At 40.9% G+C, this 25,314-nt stretch overlaps 1 protein-coding gene across 5 annotated transcripts in view; it reads left to right on the top strand.

Moving 5' to 3' along the window:
- Window positions 1-32: 32 nt before the first annotated feature.
- loxhd1a (lipoxygenase homology PLAT domains 1a) overlaps window positions 33-25,314 on the top strand; it is a 36,518-nt gene continuing 11,236 nt past the window's right edge. For 2 of the 5 annotated variants that reach the window (XR_015130419.1, XM_086301106.1), the window contains exons 1-27: window positions 33-2,420; window positions 8,140-8,254; window positions 9,977-10,057; window positions 11,802-11,986; window positions 12,626-12,724; window positions 12,994-13,142; window positions 13,230-13,353; window positions 15,411-15,661; window positions 15,740-15,875; window positions 15,973-16,133; window positions 16,272-16,358; window positions 17,125-17,260; window positions 17,373-17,527; window positions 17,629-17,789; window positions 19,878-19,954; window positions 20,036-20,232; window positions 20,327-20,519; window positions 20,632-20,792; window positions 20,880-21,216; window positions 21,351-21,502; window positions 22,220-22,353; window positions 22,603-22,754; window positions 22,880-22,984; window positions 23,064-23,192; window positions 23,292-23,459; window positions 23,534-23,715; window positions 23,862-23,978. Coding sequence is in view for 4 of the 5 variants with exons in the window: in XM_086301106.1 (XP_086157232.1) it covers window positions 1,688-2,420; window positions 8,140-8,254; window positions 9,977-10,057; window positions 11,802-11,986; window positions 12,626-12,724; window positions 12,994-13,142; window positions 13,230-13,353; window positions 15,411-15,661; window positions 15,740-15,875; window positions 15,973-16,133; window positions 16,272-16,358; window positions 17,125-17,260; window positions 17,373-17,527; window positions 17,629-17,789; window positions 19,878-19,954; window positions 20,036-20,232; window positions 20,327-20,519; window positions 20,632-20,792; window positions 20,880-21,216; window positions 21,351-21,502; window positions 22,220-22,353; window positions 22,603-22,754; window positions 22,880-22,984; window positions 23,064-23,192; window positions 23,292-23,459; window positions 23,534-23,715; window positions 23,862-23,978 (4,677 nt within the window). In the remaining variant the exon portion in view is untranslated. The other 3 variants (XM_086301108.1, XM_086301107.1, XM_086301105.1) reach the window with 3 other exon arrangements.

Genomic DNA, 25,314 nt, shown 5'->3' with positions numbered 1-25,314 from the left:
AAAAAAGTGTAAAACAATAAACTTGTAAAACCACAGCCTCAATGTGCACTCCACAGCTATCCTAAAAAGTTGATTCTGTTCAAGAACAGGCGAAAAAAGGCTAGCTAAAACAAATACATGTCCTCAACTCACAGGTATAAGTAGCTGAGTGATGCATTTTTCAAAAAATTATTACACACCTGTGAAACTGAAATTTTAGGGCAGCTGAGCTGAATGTGAATTAGAAAAAAGTTTGACATTTTGGCAGGCGAGAGACAAACAATAACTCCTGGGGAGGAAAAGTGCAGTGAAGCAATCCAATGAGGTTTGACTCTTTGCTGTCAGCCAATCTTTGGGTAATCTGATGTTGAAAGACCAATATGACCAAACTCTGCCCTTCTCCTTGATGCCTGCATCATCAGGTGTCAGATGGCAGCAATAAGGCTAATGGGATGATTTGGCACATTGTCAAATGCAGATGTGTATGCCAGTGAGGCAGAGATACAACAGCAATGCAAAGGAACTTATGCATGAAACAGGGTGTCATTATTATTTATTTCTTAAGTTTATTTCTCTTATTTCTATTTATAATTTATTGTATAAGTCCCTGATATATGGAAAATGATGCTAACCCGCAGATGATTTAACTTTTAATTTAGATTCAATAGTTCCTCCCGTTCTCCATCATTAGAGCACCACAGAAATAGTATTTTTTTTCTGGGCAAATGATGTGAGGAAATTTCTTCTGTATTATTTGGGGTATTAAATATGTATATATTTATTTGGTTTTGACTTGCATCATGAATAATGTCCAAAAACTAGAAACGTTCTCATTTACTTCAATTTGTAAATTACATCAGAGTGATTTTAATTTTTTAACTGATTTGATTATTTTTAAATAACTATATATGCTGTTTATGGTGTTTGATTCGTCTGTAAATAAAGAAGAAACTGTAAAAATATATTTTTTTTTCTAGACACCAGCCAGAGCCAGTACTTTTTTTTCCTGACTGAGACAGGCTAGCAATAGCCTTTTCACAAGCAGCATATTTCCTAAAACGTGCTGCTCTTACCTTTGTTAGAGTTCATTATAAGTTGCACTGAGTAAAATAAATCAATGCTGTCTGAGTATTACATAGAATTATAAGTTGCTTTTACCCTGTGAATGTGAATTAGACACACTCGATGCAACAATAAACAAAGAGAAGTAATTGTAAAGTTGTGTGTGTGTGTGTGTGTCTGTGTGTAGGGGTGTGTGTGGATGTGTACATGCGTGTCTGTGGTCCTGTCTGTATGAGTGCGACTGCAGGTAAAAGCGAGACACCCCCGGCCCGTAAAGCGATCCTGACACCATGAATAATACAGGGTGCCGTGGCAGAGAGGATAAGTTGTCTGTGCAAGGCTCCTTTTTCACAGGGCTTTCTCCTGTGGGTCATGTGAGTGCTGAAGTGACACTAATTTTTCATGAGTGATGTGTGTGTATGCATGGTGTGTTTGTGTGTGTGTGAGTGTGTGTGCCTGCAGGTTGTGTGGCCAGGTAGGAGACGTCCAGGCAGTCATCCCTCCATCTGTGTGTCCTCAGTGGCTGCTCCGACCCCACGATCCCAGAGCATCTCTGCAGCCAAGGGTCAAATGAATTGTCTTACACCATTAGAAACTCTACGCAGCTCTTACGAAACTAAGGGTCAGGGAAGTGAATGAATAAAAGATGCCGTCCAAACAGAAAAAATCCACAGCTTCAGGAGAAACTGAAGAGGTTGATGACGAAGTGGAGGAAACTGAGCCAAAGTTAAAGGAGAGGAGCAACGGTTTGACCCGAGGGGACACCACTAAAAGGGGGAAGAGTCAGAAGAAACACAAGAGCTCCGAGAGCACTGAGAATCAGGAGCTTTCAGAGAACGTGAAAGCTAAAAAAGAGGGGGGAAAGGGACGAGAGAAAAAGAAGAAAAAGAAAGCAGATGAGGACGAGGATGCTGAGGCTGTGATTGAAGGCAAAGATGATGAGGGTGAGCAGAACAACAATGATCCCTCAACCAATACCAAAAAGAAGAAATCACAGAAACTCAAAGAAGAAGTGACCGAGGGAGTGAAGGAGGAAAAGAAGAAAAAGCACAAGAAATCTTCTGCAGAGAACCCGGAGGGGGACGCGGAGATGGGTTCCAAAGATAAAAAGTCCAAAGATGGCAAGAAAAAGAAAAAGTCTCACAATGACGATGATGAGGAGCCTTTAATTGAGGAGCAGGAAGAGGAGGAGGAAACAAAGAAGAAGAAGAAAAAGAAGGCAAAAAAGGGATCAGCAGACAGTGATGAAGATAAAAAGAAGAAGGGGAAAAAGTCCAAAAGCAAACAGGTGGACTACTCTGAAATCTACCAGAATGAACTGCTGAACTACCACACAGACTCATCCGATGGATATGAAGATGAATACTTCAAAAAGAAAGGTAAGAGCATCTGATTGCAGAGCAGATGGAGAAACCTCACATGTTGCTTTTAAAATAAAAAATCTGAGTCAATATGTTGGAGTGTCTCAGCTGCTCAAACCTTGACTCCAGTTCTGTCAGCACTGAGCTGGAGCGCTCCGGGGAATCCCTCTGTTATTGTTCTGGGTGAAAGCTCAGTTATGTTCTACATGAATGACGCCAAACAGTGGCTCGGGGGCAGACAGGTGCTGGGTGCCATCCCAGTCCCAGGGGCTGGGAGCACAGCCGGGGCCAGAATCAGACCTGCGAGTCAAAGGAGCTTTCTTAAAGCAGATCAGAGGCCCTCAGAAAGATGTTAATCAACTCTGCAGGACTATTTTGTGTGTTTTTTGTTAATAATGTTAATAGCATAAGATTTTCTTGTCATGTAACATATTTTAAGCATCCTCTGATTAGACTAGACTTATTTTTTTACACTGATTTCAGATATGGAATTCAATTTAAGCTTGCAAGTCAGGTTTTTGACATGCAAATCATTGACTTTTTGACAGAATGTTGGAATTGTTTCCTACTTAAATTGTTTTGATTGTTTATTCTGAAAAAAAACCCCAATACCATAATATCATAGCATAGTCGCCTCAAGCTGATTTATATTGTAAGGTAGAAACGCTACAATAATACAGAGAAAACCCCAACAATCAGTTTACCGCCTATGAGCAAGTGTTTGGTGACAGTGGAAAGGAAAAACTCCATCTTAACAGGAAGAAACCTCCAGGAGAACCAGGCTCAGGGAGGGGTGGCCATCTGCTGTTACCAGTTGGGGACAAGATGATGATAAAGAAATTTCTGTCAGTTTAGCTAAAAACAAAAACCAGGCGGGTAGCGTGCCTCAGGGTAAAGTGGTCCAGGGTTCAAATTCATAATCTGGCTGGAGCTTTTCTGTGTGAAGTTTGCATGTTCTTCCAATGTTTGCATGGGTACTCCAGCTTCCTTCTGCTGTCCAAAGACATGCAGTTAGTAGGATTAGGTTAAAAATGCCTTTTCACGAGTACTGCTGATGAAATAACCCAATATAAAACATGCTTACTAGAATATTTATCGCAGTTTATCAGTCATCATGAATATCCTAACACAATGTTCTTTGTGTGCATCCAGTGAGAGAAATTAATTAGATGGCGTCATAGTTCAAAAGGTCAAGCTCAAAAGCCCCTTTATTCCTTCTTGTCCTTCTTGTGAACTTTTTACAGTGGAAGCTATTTGCAGAATGAAGAATTGAGCAGACTCCTAAATGGTAAATGGACTGGCTCTTATATAATGCTTTTTTACTGTGCTTCAGTGCTCCAGACACAAACACACAAACACACATACACATGCACAAGCACTTTTTCCATATATATCTTGCTGGATATATATTCAAACAACCTTGGGAAAGGCACAGATTTAGTACTTTTGCCCCAAAAGAAGTTTTGCTTTGTTTCAGTTTTTGTTTTTTTGTTTTTTTACATTTCTGAACGTGTTTGCAAGAGCTTACAAGACATGCAACACTGCAACATCATAATTTGTCTATTACATTCAATTACATTATTTATGTGTTTCCACATAAACACCTCCATAAAACTGACTTTATATAGTTAATGATTTACTTGAAGCTCTTGATCATCTTGCAGATTATAAAAGGAACATTAAGTATTTGTAGCTGTGATACACCTCTACAGTGAGAACATCTTTGTTACCTAACTGACCCACTCAGGTTTCTGACACTCCAAGGAGATTATCATGGTTGAGTTTTACCAGGCCACTGTCAATCTGATTTTATCAGGTGTCTCTCTTTCTCCTTAAGCTGGGTTTAATAGCTCGCCTCACTGTTAATTAGGTATCAGATTGACTTTGATCAAATTGCTCCTTTATCAGATCTGTACATTTCCTCTCTCCATCTTCTAGAAGGTTTAAGATATTCTCTTGCTGTCTAGCCTTCTTATGCATTTATCCTTAGTATTTAGTTTTATTTCATATGACACCTCAAACTGGCTTTTTTAACATTTACCTAGAACAGTGGACACCCTGCAGCATATATGTCAGATTCACTTTAGTCTAGTTTTGTAGTCCTATATACTAAAAATGAAGGGAACGCTCGATAACACAAAGCCACTTAATTTCAGGGATATCAGTCCAACCAGTTAGAAAGCACTAACCATTGTGAATTTATTTTATCTGCTTTGGTGCAAAGGAAAGAGACAGTAGGTACCCTGCAGAGGCAGCAGGACATTCTCGAAACAGCTCCTTATCCACCAACTCCAGCTGTAGCTCAGGAGATAGGACAGGTCATCTCATTTTATCCCTGGATGCCTCAGTAGGGGCAACGTAATAATCATCCGTAAGAGTGTGAATGTTAGATACAAAGCATAACAAAGTGCTTGGGTGAATTAGGCCTGTCATATAAACATGTAGAAAAGAGTTAAGAACCAGTCACTTTACTATCTCATATGTATGTAGTCTGAGTACCTCTATAAACGCAGACATTTTTGCATTTTGCTGGTCTGGAGCATGTAGGTGTGTTGTGTGCTAACATAATGCTATCATTCCAGACTCTGCAGGCCACGGTTTAAATGTAAATGTTAAATTTCATGACAGCTCAAGTACAAAAAGACTGAACATGTATGGCTTGTTTGGAAGGTTTGCCAGGAGAAAGATTCTTCCGTCTAACCAACATGGCAGCACAGCTTAGGTTTTGCAGCGTTGCATCTGAACGAACCAAAGAACTTCTGTAACAATGTCCTTTGGAGACCAAAGTGGTCATAATTAATCGCGCACAGCAAATTCAAAAGTGTTAAATTTTTTGGTGTTAATAGTCTCCTTGCAAAAGTAGAGTTAATTTTACTCTAAGCAGAGTCACATTCTTTTAATGTAACTCTGAGGTGTAAAATGATAGTAGTTAAAATCGAGTGTTAAAAATGAGTGTTTCTCTGTCAAATCTGGAGGTGTTACAATGGAAACATTAACTCTTGACCTCTTAACTCTGAACTCCTAGAGGGGCTATGACACCAACAGAGTAAATTCACAGACTCCGCCCCCAGCACGGCTCCAATCGAAGCTGAAGTGAAGCCGTTTCAGAACATTTTGCTCTACATATTTGAGTTGTTTGCCATGCTTGGTAAGTCATTTTTTCAAAGATTGTTTCAATTGTTATTAGCTTTTACTTCTGTGGCTCTTTGGAGTTGAGACAAAGCTGTGTGAAAGGCATTAGCCATGTTGCTCGCTGATAGCATAATATTCTGTTTTAGCTAGCTGAAAGGTATTGTTTGCGGGCAAATACCACAGCCTTGAAAAAAAGCTTGCATGTGAATTTTCAGTCAAACTTTTGGTCAAATACACCTAAAACAATGTCTAGAATGTGAAATGTTGGTATAATGGTGCTACTTGAAGCCTGAAAACGATCGCCCATAAAAAAAAATAAAAAAAACACGAGCAAACAGCAGTAGCAGACGTCCTGACTGGTTTCTACGTTAGCATATTCCCTCCAGAGTTTTGTGCACACGGTTTAGGTAAAAATGAAAAAGGTTGAGGTTTTACATTTAGTTCAGTATTACCTGTTGCCTGTGTCTTTGTCTTTTGGGAAAATACTTTACACAAGTAATGGCTCAAAGAGGATTCCTTTTTTTTTTTACTGTGCTGCAATTGTTTACTGGATTATTTGTGCCATTAATTACTGTCAACTAATTTTTATTCAATCTCCACACAGGATATGCTTGTGAAGATGGAATATGGGGGACAGCAGAAGTGCGTTGAAGTTCCACAAAGTGATGAATGAAGGACATGCATATTGTATTGAAGAAATAAGTGATGAGAATGCTGTTATTTGCATTTACCATGTCAGACCTTTTGATAAACAAAATTCTAATGAAAGTGAGAACATGTACACTGTTACATCTTTCAGAAAATGTTTTGAAATTGTGGTGCACAGTTCAGAATAAATGTTTTTCAAAAACCATTGCATCTTTTTAGTAAATGTTTATTTCCAAAAGAAATTTCTAGAAGTTCAGAACAGTAAAATTCCCGCTTTTTAGAATGAATTAGAAGATAACTCTTACGTAGTTAAACTAAAATACTCTTTGAGAGCTAATATATAAACTCTTAACACCAAGTGTTAAATTATCAACTCCAGACAGATTTGGTGTTTAACACTAAATCAGAGTTAACGTACCAACTCTCCAAAAAGAGTTAAATTAACACTCTCTGGTGTGGACCCATATAGACACTTTAATAGTGTTGAAATCAAATCCGACAGTGTTAATTTGGACATGCTGGATTTGCTGTGCACCATTTATGGCAAAAACCAAACAGCATATAAGCACAAACACCTCAAACCAACTGTGAAGCATGGTGGTGGAGGGGTGATCATTTGGGCTCGTTCTGCAGCTGTAGGACCTTGGCACCATGCAGTCTTTGAGTCAACCGTGAACCCCTCTGTTTATCAAAGTATTCTACAGTCAAATATTAGGCCATCTATTGGACAGCTAAAGCTTTGCCCAACAGACTGACTGAAAAAGAAACTAATTAAGGTATTACAATGGCTCAGTTAAAGTCCAGACATCAACCTGATTGAGATGCTGGACCATAAGAAAGCTGAGCATAAACAAATGTCCACAAACATCAACGGAGTGAAGCAACTGTGTAACGAAAAGTGTGATAAAATTCCTCCACAGCTAGGAGGGAGATGGATAAAGCCAAATAGAAAATGAAGACTTCACCTGCTAATGGTGGTTCTACGAGGTATTAAATCATGGGGGGTATACTTTCACAGGACTCTCTTATATATAAACTTCTCCAAATCTATTGCATTTAATGAGCCACTCATTTACAAAATAGATGATAAGGCTAGGAACTTTTTCAAAATGTTACCCACATATTAGAAAGGGTTAGTGGTGCTTCTCATTCCCACACTATGTATGGCATACTTTATACTGGTTGTTTCATCCCTGGGTCATAGACTTTCATCTCAAAGACCAATACTTTCAAATGAAATCAAAACAGAAGAAATCCATTTGATACTTTAACGTTGCTGGACCAAAGTGTTACCTTTTTATAGTCTGTAACAGAATGAACATCCTTTTGAAATCTTCTCTAAAACAGCAGATTTTTGTTTAGATTGTTACTCTAAAGCTCCAAAACACTAAAACTTTTTTCATGGATTAAACCAAAGTATTACTTTTAGGAAAATAGTTATTTTGATCTGCTAATGAATATGAATGTAAAACAGAGGGAACTTAAATGCTGCCACCACTTATCCCGTACTTCATAATAACCCACAAATTGAAAGGGTGTTTCTTGAGTAGAAGTCGAGCGATCAGCAGTCATTAGGATTTATTTTCTGCACGACTTGATTTTTTTCTTAGTTTGATTCGTCCTCTCTTCTCCTCCATGCAAACGATGTGAATGTCACCACCTCAGGTAGATTTTACAGACGGATGAAATGTGAGAGAGGATTGGCTGATGTATAATGCCAGACATGGATTCGTTGCAGTTTCGCCTCATTGAATTCCCTGGCAACTGTGCATGGAAGGAAACATAATGCTCCATAATGTTTATAGATTATTGGACACTGAGGATGTGACTTTGTGTTCGTCCTTTGGTTCAAGTGATTATTCATTAAGTTTTTGTATTAGATATAATGTAATTTGTGACTGTATTTCAGATTGTATTTTCCCTTTTATTCTCTTCTCCCTTCTCCCCTCTCTTCCAGTGTACGAGGTAGTTACTGTCACTGGTGATGTTAAAGGAGCTGGGACAGATGCAAATGTATTTGTTACCCTTTTTGGAGACTTTGGCGTCACGCCCAAGGTCCACCTGGCAAGCAAGTGAGTTTAAAAGGGCTTTTGGTGGTGTTCTTGAATTCGTTTGATGAATATGCTTTTTTTCGTTTGTTTAAATCAGATCTAAGTGACTTACTCTGTTTCACCATCATATGATGTTTAATACGTCCTTTTTCAGTTTGTTATGCCAGTTTAGCACCTTTTCAATGTCAGTTGTTGACTTTTTAATCTTTTCTATTCTTCTCCATTCCTTCAGCACAGAAAAGAGGTATTTTTTATTTAATCAAACTGTAAAATGATGCTTATGATCCTGTCCTTGTGTTGGCTTGTATTGTCAATATAACACTGTATGTGAGAGAATTCCTGTTTAACATCAAAACCTGATGTCCAAAGAACCAGTGATGCAAGATAAAATGACTTTGCACACCAGCCATTAAAAAAGATATTAACCAGTAAATTCTTTGACGTCAGACAACAGAGCAGAGGTTTGTTGGTAAATGGGAATGTCTCTTATATACAGTGCATTAAGTGTTGGACACAGGATATCTGGAGTAAGGAGGAACTATGTGACATGGCTGGTCTTCATTTCCATTTAGAGATAAATGAAAGAAGACCACGATGTCATTTCTGGGGACGATCAAATGACTCTCAGGGGATCTTAGCAGCAGGCTTCCTTTATCTCTGCACACATTGATTGACAGATAGGATTACCTGTGAAGCGTAACAGATATACCATGTTACTGTCAGCCACTCTGGACCATGTCACCCACACCTTGTGGTGGTCTCACCCATCCACTTCAGACAGCGTCCACATCCTTTGCATTTACTGTCTATCTGCTGTGTGACTGTAGTGTTGCTCAGCCGATGAGCTACACACACACACACACACACACGCACACGCACACACACACACACACACACACACACACACACACACACACACACACACACACACACACACACACACAGATGTTCAGGAGCCCCTTTTGGTGACATATTAAACAAACTGCATTGTAAGGAGTTTCACCTTACTCCAATATAAGTTAGGTCCTGCCTGTATTGTGTTATCGTCACTGGAAACTTTAACAGCATGATACAGGTAAGGGAGGGTTGCTATGTCTCCGAGAATATTTGCCCCACTGATCAGTGAGGCAGATTAAAAATGCAACTCTTTGGAAATTCAGTGTAATTATAAAACACGTTCAAATTGCATGAATTCCAAAGTTTGCTGTGAGTTTTCTCCACCCCTCCACCGGATAATCAGTTTCTCCCCTTCATTCTCTTGCAGGTGATTTGACATTGAGAATGAGGGCATGTATTCATGTGTGTTGTACAGTATTTCAATCTTGGCAGTTTGTTGCAGTATGATGACACTGTGCACCTTATTTTGTGAGCCTTGGCATTGTCTGTCCACTGAATGTTGCAGGAAGATGAGAACAGATGGAGATATGGGTCAGACACAAAGGCAGGTATTCTCTGTTAATGGAAAAGAGGGTGTCTGATTCACGGTGTTGGGCAGAGGGGGGTCTGGTGTGCTCATGGGCCTGGTTCGACTCCGGGAGGGGGTAAATGTACTTGAGGAGGAAGCAGGAGAGGTGAAGGTTTCAGATTATACCACTGCCACGAGACAACCAGGGTACCCTAAATCTGCGTCATTAAGGGGGATACGATTTACTGTTCCAGAGTTTAGGTCACGTGTCTCTGGGTCTCTAGACTGGGACATTCAGAGCATTGTACTGATATTATTCACATTTTGACATTTTCCAGAAGCCGGACTGCATTTGAGAAGAATAAGACGGATGTTTTCCGAATCAAAACACACAACGTGGGGCCTCTAAAGAAACTGAGGTAGTGTATCGCTAATAGTCGACTGTGATAACTCGTATAAAAACTCACATGTATGCACGCTTTAAATACCCCATTACTGTGTCTGGATTAAATACCCAGAATGCACAACTACAGGTCACTGACAACATCACAATTTCTGCTTCATAGTTGAGCATTCCTCACACAGCATAACAGCAGCTTACTAAGAGGATCCCACAGGAACATTTCTCGCTGTGCGGCGGGCCATCAAAGGATTTCATCCAGTGACAGAAGGTTAAGCCCCATCTGCTGTGTGAAGTTTGTCTCCTCTAGAGAGAAAGACACAGAGTTACATCGCAGCCACAAGACATGACCTCTGAAAACAGGCCCCAAGATTTAAACATGCTGAATTGTCAGGATTTGCTAAAAGAATAATGTTGCATTCTGATTTAAAACTTTGTTTCTTTTTCTAGCATGCCAGACACAGTTTTCTTACCTGTTATGGAGACGATCCTCAGTCAAGGTCCACCTATTTGCTTTTTTTTTCAAGGTCAAGGCAAATCAGCTTAAGACATTTTAAGAAGAACTTAAAATTCTAAGGGCTACTCAAATTGCATGTGAATAATTCAACATTTGCTGTAGAAAAAAGCAATACAGTTCAAAACTCTGGAAAAAGCTAAAATGGTAAGGAGATTATGTGTGGGGATTATTTGGCCAAACTAGAACTTAATAAAGCTTCTCCTGTTGTAGACATTGCCAGGGCAGTGTTAATCCTTACTGTAATGAAAGTGCTGTCATATATATTGCAGTGGGCTGAGGTGGGGACCCAAATGCAAATACACAGGGAGGCAAAGATCAACACAAGTAAGCTGTTTATTCGGCCAATAAAGATCTACAGATAAAAACAAAACTAAACAAAACAAAGACAAGCCCAAACTACAAAGATAATAAGTCCAGGAAACATGCTGGATGTAGAACAGCAGGCGATAGGACAACACAACAAGGAACACAAGCAAACTGAGGCTTTAAATACACAGAAGAGATAATCGGGGAGATGGGAACCATAAGGGTAATAAGACACAGCTGAAACTAATCAAGCATCCCGAGACAAAGGAAGTCACTAACTAATGCCGCATTCCAGGTTAAGTCAGACGTCGACATTTCCAAGTTCCCAGTTATAGTTTCAATTTGAGACACCCCTTCAACTCAGATTTCCTACTTGGAAAGTCTGAGCAGCTCCACCAATCTTGAGTTAGCAAACCGAACATAAACAGCAGTAAAAGTGTAAAACGTTTAACCTGTCCTGTCATTGTTGTTTGTGACTCACTATATAAGCCACACACAGAGCACTGACCAGATGCTGAGATGGTTAGTTCTTAAAAGTTACCAATGTTGTTCAATAACAGCAGAGCTCTAAACCTCCTGTGGCAATAACATCAGCACACAAATTGTGCACCAGGAGCTTCACACCATGTGTTTCTATGGATAAGCAGCTCCCGTTGTTGTAATGTGTAGGTGGCTTGGTATTTTTATCTACATAGTGTAGATTTCTAGATTTGACATGGGAGTGCATTATTCATTTTGTTATTCTACCCCATCGTATTCATTTTCAGTGTCTGATAGTGTAAGCTGCAATACTTAAACACAACCATTGTTGTATAGTATTAAACACTGAAGACATTCAAACAGACATTTAAAATAAAAAACAAATGAGATGTGAGGGTCTCATCTGATATTACCTCCAGGCTGCATTCGTGTCTCTCTCTGAATCTGCTGATTTCCTCAGGATCGAGCACGACAACACAGGGATGAGTGCCAGCTGGTTCTTGGATAGAGTGGTGGTGACTGACATGAACCGACCCCATCTGCGCTTTTATTTTGCCTGCAACAACTGGCTGAGTCGGGAGGAGGGCGACAACCTGTTTGTCAGGGACCTGCTGGGCAGCATGAACCCCATGGACGTCCCGAAATGTAGGTCAATCCGGGACAAACCTGTAATAATAAGCAGACCAAAATGTTCACAGAGGTTAAAACAAAATAACAGTCCTAAATACCTTCTTCACATGTCAGAGAAACCCCGGGGATTAGAAATGGTTGACTCTTGTAATAAGATGTCTAAAAGCCAAATATTATGTAATGCCTCTAGAAAGCACTCTGGTCTCTACCACTCAAAGTGGACAATCATTTTAAATATTTATTTTTCTAAATGAGAACTACGTCTGATGTTTTTTATGTGTTAGAGCCATGTGTCTGGCCAGTTGCACACAACCAGTGCTCGATAGCTTAGTGTTTTAGATAGAGTTTCAGGCTGTCATTGAATTCCACTAGAGTGTAATCCTCAGGTACAGCCCATGTGTCCTCTGTGGCAACGTGATCTAGCATTTAAGCGACTGTAGCCAATCAAGCAAAGCACTGTGAACCTGAGGCTCACGTAAAGACACAAGGGTGCTGTGCGGTGAGGGAGTGGTCACAGCAATATAACTGTAATGAACAGACACGCACTGTTATGAATATTTAAAATGGAAGCCATCTGAGTGTCGAAGAGACTGCTATGTGCTACTTACATACCCTTCAGATTGCTTGACTTGTTTTATGTCCCATGTTCTGCAGTGAATAAATATATAGTGAGCGTGTTTACTGCTGATATGAAGGGAAGTGGAACCGATGCTGATGTCTTCCTGAATATTTTTGGAGAGAACGGTGACACAGGTAGGGTGGGAACAAAGGTTTTTTTTTAATATGGTTGACAAAAAAATGTAAAGCTGTACAAAGTAATAAAATTAGAAAGATAATACTGTAAATGTACAGTTACACAAACAGAAGTAACTGTGTGAAATCTTCATAGTTATTAAACTAAAGCCAGAAAGTGTTCAACATTTGGTACATTAAACCATGATCACTGGTAAGCTTTGCAATGACATACGTGGTTATTGTGTGTGTGTGTGTGTTTGCTATAAACTGTGTGTTTATTATCAAAGGGGAGAGAAGACTGGACAGTGACAAAGACAACTTTGAACGTGGGTCAGAGGACAAGTTTACAATAGAGGCCCCAAACCTCGGGAGGCTGAAGAAAATCACTATAGGTCACAACAACAGAGGCTCTTCAGCTGGATGGTTTCTGGATAAGGCATGTAAACCAGCATACGCAATCTGCTCAGATGTGTACATATATATATATAAAACGCTGATGATAGTGTGTAATGTTCCTGTGTAGGTGGTAATAGATGACATGGGTAACAAAGAATTGTACGAATTCCCGGTGTATAACTGGTTTGCCTTGGATGAAGGTGATGGCAAAATACAGAGAGATGTGTTGGTTGGAGCCACGCAGCCAATGGGTGAGAAAAAAACTGTTGGAACCAATTTTTCGAGGGTAACTGAAATTGCAAATAGTTCAAATTGATGCAAAATTACTGTGGATAATATTAAAATATAAATGGACTTTTTGGACCAATGTATAAAGCTCAAAGTCTGTGGAGACAGTTGGCTAAAAGGCCAGTTTTTCAAATTCGTAACATCTTTAAAATTGAAGAATTTTAACAGCCCTGTTACAACTGCAAATGCTGACAAGTATTTCTATTCCCATGTAGAGGTTTTTTAGGTCAAATATTGAAATTCTACGAAAATTCATTCACATTGGAGAGCATGTAAACAGTCATGGCAAAAATTCAATTCAATTCAATTTTATTTACACAGCTCCACATCACAACGACAGTCGCCTCAAGGCGCTTTATATCGTAAGGTAGACCCTACAATAATACATACAGAGAAAAACCCCACAATCATATGACCCCCTATGAGCGAGTACTTTGGCAACAGTGGGAAGGAAAAACTCTTTTAACAGGAAGCAACCCTCAGCAGAACCAGATACAGAGGGGCGGCCATCTGCTGCGACCAGTTGGGGTGAGAGAAGGAAAACAGGATAAAAGACATGCTGTAGAAAAGAGCAGAAAAAGACAGTAGACACTATGTCCATTTTTTACATATCAGGACATAATAAAAAGTGATCTAGTCCTTACCAGGTCTTACCAGTTTGTTTTTTCTTTTTAGCTATTCTGTTTTACATTTGCTGTTCTGCTTGGAATCTTTCCCTTATTGCATGACACAGTTTCAGCCAGGCTTTAGCTCTTAGACAGATGGCTTCACATGAGACTATAGGATTCTTTGGTGTATAGATGAGTTTGCAATCAAGTCCATGAGTACAAAGTGTTCAGGTCCTGTAGCTGCAAAAACAAATCATGAACCTTCCACCACCGTGTTTGGCAGTTGGTAGGAGGCATTTGCGCTGATCTGCTGTGTTTGGTTGTTGCCAAACGTGCCTCTGTGCATTAAGGCCAAACAGCTTCACTTTGGTCTCGAGAGAACATTGTACCAGAGGTTTTGTGGTTTGTTCAGATGCTACTTTGTAAACCTTAGCTACGCTGTCATGTTCTTTTTAGAGAGAAAATACTTTCTCCTGACAGCCTCTTCAAACAAACAATACTTGTTTAGTCTTAAATATTTAACATGCTAACTGAGGTCTGCAGAGTCTGTGATGTAGCTCTTGGGTTTCTGCTGTTTCTCTGAGCACAGCAGTCTTACCAAGAGGGGATTTTTACCGTAATTTCCACCTGGCAACTGTCTTTTCTATTTGTGAATAATCTTTCCCACTGTGGAATGATGGGCTTTAAATTATTCATAAATACCCAGCTAAACAGCAACAACTGATTCTTTAAGATCGTTGCTAATGTCTTTCCTCCTTGGCTTTGTGTTAACACACCCCTCACTGTTCCTGACCAGCACACTGACTAAACCTCTGCTTTTATAGACGTGATCACAATAGCTAATGATCAATAAATCAAGTGCATTTCATCACCCTCCTAATCCTAATCGAAGGAGTGAGGGTGGACTGCATTTTGGCTTTTTTCCCCTTAAAAAATAAGTAATGACACTGTGTAATATGCCATGTTTGGTTGATCATTTGATTGTGCTGGCCTAAATTTAAGACTTGCTAAAGACCAGATTGTTTTCATTATGTCCTGAACCCTTAGAGTTGACTCACCTTACTATTTGATGCCACTGTAGGTATAAAGAAAAAAACAAACAAACCATAAACTCCTGAGAAACTTTTAAAGGGAACACTGTTAGTGGTGGACCTATATGAACAGTAAAATATACCAGGTTCACCTGCTTTTTTCAATAGAGTTTATAGCTCTAAAAATGTACTGCACATTCTTTTCTCAGGTGTGACACTGGGTGCTTAGTCAATGTAGTGGAGCATTTAGCTACTAAATGAGTCAAGAGGACATCAGGAGCTAGAAGAGACTACTGGTGTGATGATGATGATGCCAATGTTAATTTCAGTGTTAACACTTTGGACCAAAAATGTGTCGTGCATTTTCCTGTCGCTCCTTAGGAATTGTGTACAATGTCCAAGTGATGACTGGAAACGTGAGGGGTGCGGGGACCAACTCTAAGATCCACATGGTGATGCATGGAGCTAAGGGCATAAAAAACAGCGGCAAAGTCTTCCTTGAAGGCGGGGCTTTTGAGCGCGGTCTCATCGACATCTTCAATGTGGAGATCTGTGAACTGATGAGCCCACTCAGCAGGGTCACCATCGGGCACGACAATGGCGCAGTTGGTGCTGGATGGTACTGTGAAAAGGTATTTTTTTTCTTTTTCTTAAGTATGAACAGATCACTTCTCAAAGTGTCATACATCCATCAACCATTTCTCATCCAGGTGGTTATATACTGTCCGTTCACGGGGATAGAGCAGACGTTTCCGTGTGGGATGTGGCTGGATGAGGATGAGGGAGATGGGCTGATTGAGAGGGAGCTGTATGAGATGGTCTCTCTCAGGCAGAAAAAACAGATGAGTGGGTGTCTTCATTCTGCTTTACTCAGTGAATAAAACATCAAAACATAAATCTTCTATATGTACTTTAGTGTCACACTTACTCTGTTTCCATTTAGAGTACCCATGGTCGCTGTGGATTTGGACCTCAGATGTAAAAGGGGCAGGGACAGATGCCCAGGTGTTTCTGCAGATCTATGGAGAGAAGGGCAAGTCCGATGAAATGAAACTAGAAAACAACTCGGACAGTTTTGAACAAGGCCAGGTTGATAAATTCATGGTAAGTCTTGAGTTCACCTGATAAGGTGAATAAAACAGCTTCATCTATTGTTCATTTAGCACAATAATCATAAAGTCTGTCAAAGAAACTTTTTTCCTAAACTATCCATTCTTATTTTACATTTGGGGATAATTGTAGATTGAAATGCCAGACATTGGGAGACTGCTGAAACTGCGGATCTGGCACGAGAAGAGACATCCATTCGCTGGTTGGCATTTAGGAAAGGTGAAAAAATTGTCAGTATAAGCTGTTAAGTCTGTTGTACAGGGTCACCTTTGAGCAATGAATCTGGCACTGAGCAAGTGTTACTTGTACTGTGGATGTTGAAGTCTTTGGACCAGTTCAACACTTCGCTCCGGTGTGAACTATCTCAGCAATTGTTTGGGAATGTTTGCCTTTGGACTTTGTTGATTCCCGTGCTTTGACAACTATTAAGTGAAACCTTAAAGATTGCTTTAACTTTATATCTTCAACTTTATCTGACAAATGCTAGCATGCTATTATGTATTGAAATAGTAAACAATGTACCTTGAAGCCGATCTCATCAGCTTCAGCTGTTTTGGTGTTAATGAAATTAACAGTTGGAGAGGTTGACGTTTTTCCTCCTCATCTTTTCTGGCTGTTTTTTCACTAATTTTGCATTGGCTAGGTTCAGTGTCGCTGCTGTTAGCATGAGGTCATACCTGGATCCTACAGAGGTTGCACAAGGCGTCCATCTCATCCAGGATGGCACATCAATGCATGCCATTGTGAGAAGGTTTGCTGTGTCTCCCAGCACAGCCTCAAGAGCAAGGAAGCGACAGGGACTCTAGAAGAGCTGGACAGGGCCATATCAGTATAGATATCCAGCAAGACTTTTGTTTCCCTTTGAGATCTGATGTGTTTTCAAAGCATTCCTTTATTTATTTCTTTTTTTGAGCAGTTTAGATGCTGTCATTGCTGCAGTCCTGTTTGAAAGGAATATTGTGAACCAAATTATGATTTTCTGCAGGTCACCTTGCTCAAGACGCTAACCATGGAGAAATATTCTTTTGAATGCGGCCGTTGGCTGGACATCAATGAGGATGACAATGAGATTGTCAGAGAGCTTCCAGCGACAGGAGTACTTATTGATGAGCCACTGCCCTGTAAGAGGGCTCTGCAGAACACTGCAGATGTTCAGACTCCATGTTCACAGTCAATTACAAACAGTATGTCTTGAGTGAATGTAGCTCCTTTACTCTCTCTTTGTTTCTTCAGTGATTAAGTACAGAGTCACCATCTGCACAGGAAATGTCAGTGGCAGTGGCACCGATGCCACCGTCTTCCTCAATGTTATTGGTGACCTAGGTGAGACGGGCGATCGACTCATGATTATGAGCAAAAACAACGTTAACAAATTTGAAAAGGGAAACGTGAGTGTATTAATAAACAAGAATGAACCCAATAATTAAGTAAATATGTGTGAAATGCACAGCAAGCATCTTTACATGGCTGTCTCTTTCTCTTCCCTCAGCACGATGAGTTTCTCATTGAGTCCGTATCCTTGGGCCAGGTGCGCAGGGTCCGTGTGGGTCATGACGGCCGTGGTGGAGGCTGCGGTTGGTACCTCGATAAGGTGATGGTCAGGGAGGAAGGCCAGCCAGAGAGTATGGCCATTGAATTTCCTTGTTACAGGCAAGACAATAGTTTCCAAATAACTCAAATGCTCTCACAGATATGGTTTCTTTGCAGATTATTAATTTCATTGTCACTATATGCTAAATCTTAAACTAAAAGCACTAGAAGCAGCAGGATGCTTGACACTATTAAAAATCACTTAACAGAACTCCTCAGGTTTGAACTTTGGACAGTGGCCTAGCAGTTTTCTCCTGTTTCCTGTTTTTATGCTAGGTTAAGTTAACCAATCGTTGGCTGGAGCAGGGCCGTGCAGAGAGGTTTAAAGGGGCGGGTGCTCAAAGTTAAAAAGGGGCACATTGAACCAGGCTGAATAACAACAACACGCATTCATTAAGAATCTAATATGGGAAGGGCAGGGCTGTGTTGATCTGAGACTGTAGACATTAAAAAGTCCATAGGAGAGATGGTAGCTGATTAAACAAGTGTCATGAGATAATAACAAAATGCAAAGATTGGTGACAGCGCTTGGAACCATAAGGCAACAAAAAACTGTGAGAAATAATTTAGCCTGTGAATCACTCTTTGCTTCTCTTCTTCCTTCCATCCCATCATTTCATATATCACTCTCCACTTAATATGTGAGAACAAGGCACAACTTGCTATTGCAATAAGCTATAATCTAATTATCCACACCTAACAACTCTTGCACTTAATCTATAATAAAATGATGACAGAAAAATGTTATAGCACTGCCTTTAGTAGCCTCACACAGCTCCTACTGTTTCCTCCTCATGTCCTTACCAGGCATGTCTGGATAATGTTATATCATGAGTAATTTTTTTTTTTAAATCCATCTAAATAAAACACACACATGCACGCACACACAGTGACATTTTAGACCATCTGCCTCCAACTCACCCTATCCCTCCCATCTTCCTCTGGTACATCAACCCGCTACACGTCCTTCTTCACTACTTCTCTGAACCTCCTCTGTAGTTTTCCTCTTTCGCTTCTGCTTGACTGCTCCGTATTCAACATTATGTCCAGTATACCCACTATGCCTCCTCGCTTTGCCTCCAAACTACTCAATCTGAGACCCTGAGATATACTAATTTCTAATTGTGTTCATCCCGATCAGTCTCAGTTAAATTAGCATCTTCATATTCTTCAGTGGATCTCCGGCTTCCTCCCACAGTCCAAAGACATGCAGTTAGTGGGGTTAGGCGAACTGATAAATCTAAATTGCCCATAGGTGTGAATGTGAGTGCGAATGGTTGTTTGTCTCTATGTGTTAGCTCTGCGACAGACTAGCGACCTATCCAGGGTGTACCTTACCTCTCTGACAAAGTCAGCTGGGATAGGTTCCAGCCCCCCCGGCGACATTGAATTGACTAAGAGGATGGATGGATGTCAATCTTTTCACAAGAAGTGTAAAATTTTTTACTTTGTATATTACATACATATTTATATATGTTTTATATACAGAAATTGCATACATTTTGTAGTGTCCACTTTCTTCTGAAACCAACACAGACAGAATCCAGTCAGACAAAATCCTCCCACCAGCTCGAAATCTCTCTTAAGTGTTGTAAATTGACCGCTCTTACCTTCACTAGCTCTCCAGTGGCTTGCGTGTAAATAGTTAGGCAGCTGATGGACGAGTGTGCCATTACAAATGGAGACTAAATGAATGTGGCCAGCTCTGTGCTTCTAATAGTGGTGCCAAAACCACAAGGCTGAGGTGCAGTGTTACCTCCTCCTGTCTGTTTGATTTGGCAGTCAGGGAAAGTTGATTCCCACTTTCAGTGTGGAAATTGTTACATGAATAATGTTAGGCCACTTAAATGTTTTGTAATTATTAAGTTAATGATTGGGATTTTAATCTGGAAAATGTAACTGTTAAAATGTAAGTCAGTTAATATCATGTTCTGTCTGTTTCCTCTTCTTTCCTCTTCTTATTGTTCAGTGGCTTCAGAGGTTCTGTCAGTCCTATAGCATCATTCTTCCAGTGAAGTTATGAATACATAAATATTATGTCATCTTTTTAATATTTCCATTTCCAGGGATTTTCTAAGTGTGTAGGAAGGCTCCTCTGATTCTGTTTTTACGCCACTGAGGTACATTTACATGTGTGTTTTTCTTCAGGTGGTTGGACCGTAATGAGGATGATGGACAGATTGTCCGTGAGTTAGTTCCAGCGGGAGACGGCCTGCGTCTCTTCAGTGAGTACACAAGAACATTTTAAAAAGCCCAGTTTTGTAGGCATACATCAGTTTTTTAAACCGATTGTTTTCACTCCTCAGATGTCAGCTACCAGATAGCAATCAAGACAGGCAGTGTGAACGGGGCCAGCTCGGACTCCAAGGTGTTCGTCAAGCTGTATGGGGAGAAGGGTGATACTAGCAAGGTGATATTAGCAGTCTCCGACAATGATCTCAGGAACTACTTTGAGACAGGTCGCACGGATATCTTTACCTTCGAAACCTCTGACATCGGGAAGGTAAGTTTGCAAGACTTGTACTGCATGTAATTAGACAGACATTAAGACATTTATTTATGTTTCTTTTTGCCTGTGTGCTTTCTGATGCTTGCAGATCAACCGACTTCTGATAGGTCACACCAACGAGGGACTGCGGGCCGGGTGGTTTCTGGACAGCGTGCAGATCTCTGTGCCGGTTCACGGAAAGCAGTACATGTTCCCAAGTCACAGGTGGCTCTGTAAAGATGAAGCTGATGGAAAGGTGGAGGTGGAGCTCTATCCCAGCGAGACGTTGGACATTGAACAATGTAAAAGGCACAAAAGCAAAAAACAGTTTGCACAGCCAGAATTAATCATTTTTAAAGTGATAGGTTGAGATACACTGCTTCTCATAATGCTTAATCCTTTTGCCTATAACAGTAATCAACTATGAAGTGACAGTAGTCACAGGTGACGTGCGTGCAGGTGGAACTAACGCCAAAGTCTTCTGTCAGATCTATGGATATGAAGGAAAAACTGAAGTTCTGCCTCTAAAAAGTCGCTCCAACAGTTTTGAACGTGACACCACTGACATCTTTAAGGTCTGTATTAATACTGCTTAGGTTATGTCAACGTCTGTCAGAGATTTGAGTTGCTGGTTTGACTTTTGTTTCATGTCTCCAACCCAGATTGAGGCTCAGGATGTTGGTAAGATCTATAAGATACGTATCTACCACAACGGGAAGGGTATTGGAGACGGATGGTTTCTGGAGACTGTGGACATCAAGCGCCTGACGATGGCTATGGTGCAGGTTGAGGTGAAGAAAGAAGAGACGAGCAAAAAGGACAAGAAGAAAGATAAGAAAAAGAAGAAGAAGGAAGAGGAGGAGGAGGTGGAGATAATTGAAGAACTGCAGGAAGTGGTGGAGACATTTATTTTTCCTTGTAACCGCTGGCTAGCCAGGGATGAGGAGGACAGGGAGATTGTGGTTGAGCTGCTGACTGAGGATAATGACGACTTGGAGAGTAAGTAGAGCATGAATGTGGTCATGTTGACTCACTGATATCTGCTGCTGAAGCCCGTGAGCCTGAAAATCAAGCCAATGCCCTCATGTGCATTTTCATAATGTCGCTGATGATTTACTGTGTTTCTCTGACAGTGAACTCCTATGAGATACATGTGTTCACTGGGACGATGTGGGGGGCAGGGACAGATGCCAATGTGTACATCAACATCTACGGAGAGACAGGCGACACGGGAGAGCGACACCTCAAGAAATCCAACAACCTAAACAAATTTGAGAAAGGCCAGGTAAACCCGGTTTGCTGAAAATCCGAAGGAAATCAATTTGTTAACTCTTGATTTTTCCTGTCTTCCTCCCTTCACCCCCAACCAGTCGTGGTATTGACTCCCTCTCACTAAGCCTGGTTTAGCTGGAGTTTTTCTCCTGTTAAAAGGGAGTTTTTCATTCCCACTGTTGCCAAGTGCTTGCTCATAGGGGATCATCTGTTATAGGATCTCTACCTTACAATTTAAAGAGCCTTGAGGTGACTGTTATTGTGACTTAGTGTTATATAAAGAAAACTGAATCGCACTGACTCATGTATTGACATTTTGCAAAGAGTTAAAGGAGAATATGGATATCACTACCATGTCTGTCCATGAAGGATATTGCATTGGCTTTGCAGAGACTTTGTATATGGGGGAAACAGGCAGCCCGACCTGACCAAGGCCTAAAAATCAGCCTTATTAAAATGCTAAATCTCATGTTGATGTTTTTATAATGCCGTCATGGATGTGTCAGGCAATGGATGTGTCAGGCAATCCTGACAATGCCGTCTGGCATCGTCAGGATTGCTGTAATTGATACTGTTTTCCTGTCAAAGTCTCTCATCAAACAAATGTTTGGCTTCGGTAGCCTTCTGGGTTAAACAAAGATCAGATGAATAAGTGATGAGGTTCTCATGGTCCGCTAACCTGTGGCATTTCTTGACCCTTTGTCACCGGGCTTGTTGGCGGGCGACGTAGGAAGACGTTTTCGACATCTCTGCAGTCGACCTGGGGACCCTGAAGAAGCTGAGGATCCGCCATGACAACAGCCAGGCCAGCGCCGGCTGGTTTTTGGACAGAGTGGAGATTGTGGACAACAAAGATGACACCACGTATGTCACCAGCACATTGATGTTATATGTTTAACGGACCCCTTAATGGAGAAAGCAAATTTGCACTTTGCTGAGTCATACTAGACACAAATTCAGAAACACAAAGGGTTCACAAAAAATCCCCATCCTACATAGCAGACAGAGCCTCTGCGTGTGTGCTAGAGCACCACTGTGTGGTGTGAAGTGGGAAATGTTTTAAACAAATTTTTTGACATGGAAAAGTTATGTATCCTGGCATATATATTTTAGGTACTTCTTTCCTTGCAAACGGTGGCTGGCTGTCGATGAGGATGACAGACAGCTTGCCAGAGAGCTTGTTCCTGTGGATGAGGCGTTCATGAAGAAGGGAGATGATGATGACGAAGATGACTCTGAAGCTACTCTTGGTTTGGAACAGAAAGGTGAGAGCAACGTTACTGCGTACGAAGAAAGAAGTGTCTGACCGATGTCAGATATCGAGCGTTTTCTGAGTTTTTCTGAGAAATATAACACAGAGATTATTAAATGTGGTAACTTCTTCCTGCAGCCATGTCAACAACATACACAGTGAGGATAAAAACTGGTGACAAGAAGTACGGAGGAACAGACGCTAACGTCTTTATGATCCTGTATGGCACCAAGGATGACACAGGTAGCTTTGGAAGTGACTGCTGCGCTTTTTGCCTGCTTTCTGTGTTTAAAATGATAATTAGTCTGTTCTGTATCCACAGGAATTATTAACCTGAAGGCTTCAAAGACCCATAAGAACAAGTTTGAGCGAGGTATGATTGATGTGTTCACTGTGGAGGCCGTGGACCTCGGACCCCTGAAAAAGCTGCGTATTGGACACGACAACAATGGTACATTAGGACCGACTGGCTGCCTGTGCCGAGAATAATGCAGAAATACTCCGACTACATCTACATAAATGATCACAGTCTTTTCTGTTAATGTTTAAGGGGGAGGGTCAGCAGGCTGGTTTCTTGACTGGGTGGAGATTGATGCTCCATCTCTGGGACAGAAACTACACTTCCCCTGCGGCCGCTGGCTGGACAGAGGAGAGGATGATGGAGCCATCGTCAGGGAGCTTTTCCCTAATCCTCTTCAAACAGAGTTTTACACACCATGTAAGTCAGAAAAGTGCACCATATTCTAACTGTATTAAAAGTGTAACTTAATTGGTTATTATTCCATTTTATAGTCGTTCCTTATGAGATCAAAATCTTCACAAGTGACGTGTTTGGAGCCGGTACAGACGCAGACGTCTTCATCATCCTGTATGGCCGAGATGCAGTGTGCACCCAGCAGAAGTCCCTGTGTGTCAACAAGAGGGAGAGGAGAATGTACTTTGAGAGAGGAGCTGAGGACATGTTTATTGTTGAGGTAAGTTAAATAAGGGAAGCAATAAATACATTCATCCTGCTTTGGGGACTAGAACAGCAAAGTCATGAGCGTGTTTCTGCATTTACAGCAATGAACTGCACTTGTGAAAGTTGTCCGTTTATCCAAGTGTTCTGTTGTCTGTGCAGCTAGAAGATGTCGGAGATGTAATTGAGAAGATTCGTATTGGCCATGACAACCGTGGGGTGAACCCAGGCTGGCATCTGGACAGAGTGGAAATCAGACGCCTCCTCAGGAAAGGAAAGGTACTGTCTGCGGAGGATACATGAACAGGGGGAAAGTGTTTTACTGGCTTAAGTAAAAAATATGATAGTAGCTGATAATAGCAGTTTAGAAAACTTTGGTGAATATTGCAGTAATATATTGGTGAATTAATATTACTGATGGCTGACAGCACAGAAAGTGTGCAAGTAGCATTGTACTGTAGAAAGAGGTGAAGGTAATTTGAACTACTTGATATACTCAGGGCCACTTTGTTGGGTTTGTCTATTCAACTGGTTTGCTAAAGTAAATATCTAATCAGCCAATCAGATGGCAGCAACCAAATGTATTTAGTGATGCAGACATGACTGTAAACTGCTGAAATTCAAACTGAGCATCAAAATAGGGAAGAAAGGTGATTTAAATTACTCTGAAGGTAGCATGGTTGTTGGTGCAAGATATACTGGTGTGAATATTTCAGAAACTGCTGATCCACTGGGGCTTTCCTGCGCTAACCTTTTTGGTGTTTACAGAGGACGGCCTGGACAAGAGATAATATGCAGTGAATTCACTTGGCAAAAGTGTCTTGTTGATGCTGGGAGTCAGAGGAGAATTGCCAGACTGTTTCCAGCTGTTAGGAAGGCAACAGTAACACAAAAAGCTACTTGTTGCAACCAAGATATGCAGAAGGCATACCTTAAAGGCACAATTGGGAACCACTGCTGTCAGCTATGAGCAGGAAACTGAGGTTACAATTCACACAGGCTCACCATTATTGGACAATAGATCATTAGAAAAATGTTGGCTTGTCTGACCCTCAATTTCTCCCACAACATTCAGATGATATGGTCAGAATTTAGGTAAACAAATATGAAAGCATGGGTCCATCCTACCTTGTGCCAACAGTTCAGACTAGTGGTGGTATAAAGGTGTTGGGGATATTTTATGTGGGCTCCTTAGTATCAACTGAGCACCACAGAGCAACACCACAGACTGCCTGAATATTGTTGCTGACCATGTCCGCCCCTTTATGACCACAGTTTACCCATCTTCTGTTTTCTTGATCATTACAATGAGTCCAATGTCCTCAAATGGCCTTTGGGATGTGGTGGGATTAGGGGTTCGGCATCACGGACGTGCAGCTGACAAATCTGCAGCAACTGTGTGATTTTATCATGTCTATATTGACCAAAGTCTCTGAGAAACATTTCCAGCACCTGACTCTATGCCATGAAAATTTCAGGGAGTTCTGGAGGCAAAAAAGGGGTCCAATAAGGTGTACCTAATAAAGTAGCCAGTGAGTGTATATTATGGGTACTTCAACCTAGTACAGGTGATCATATCTCATGAAACTGTTGCATGTTTTGTGTGTAAATTGTG

The sequence above is a fragment of the Aulonocara sp. 'chitande type north' Nkhata Bay genome, linkage group LG7 (assembly GCF_057382095.1).
Source record: "Aulonocara sp. 'chitande type north' Nkhata Bay isolate Kocher_YH1m ecotype deep benthic linkage group LG7, A_spYH_male_GT1.1, whole genome shotgun sequence".
Taxonomy (NCBI): Eukaryota; Metazoa; Chordata; class Actinopteri; order Cichliformes; family Cichlidae; genus Aulonocara; species Aulonocara sp. 'chitande type north' Nkhata Bay.
This window is presented reverse-complemented; position numbering and strand designations above follow the sequence as displayed.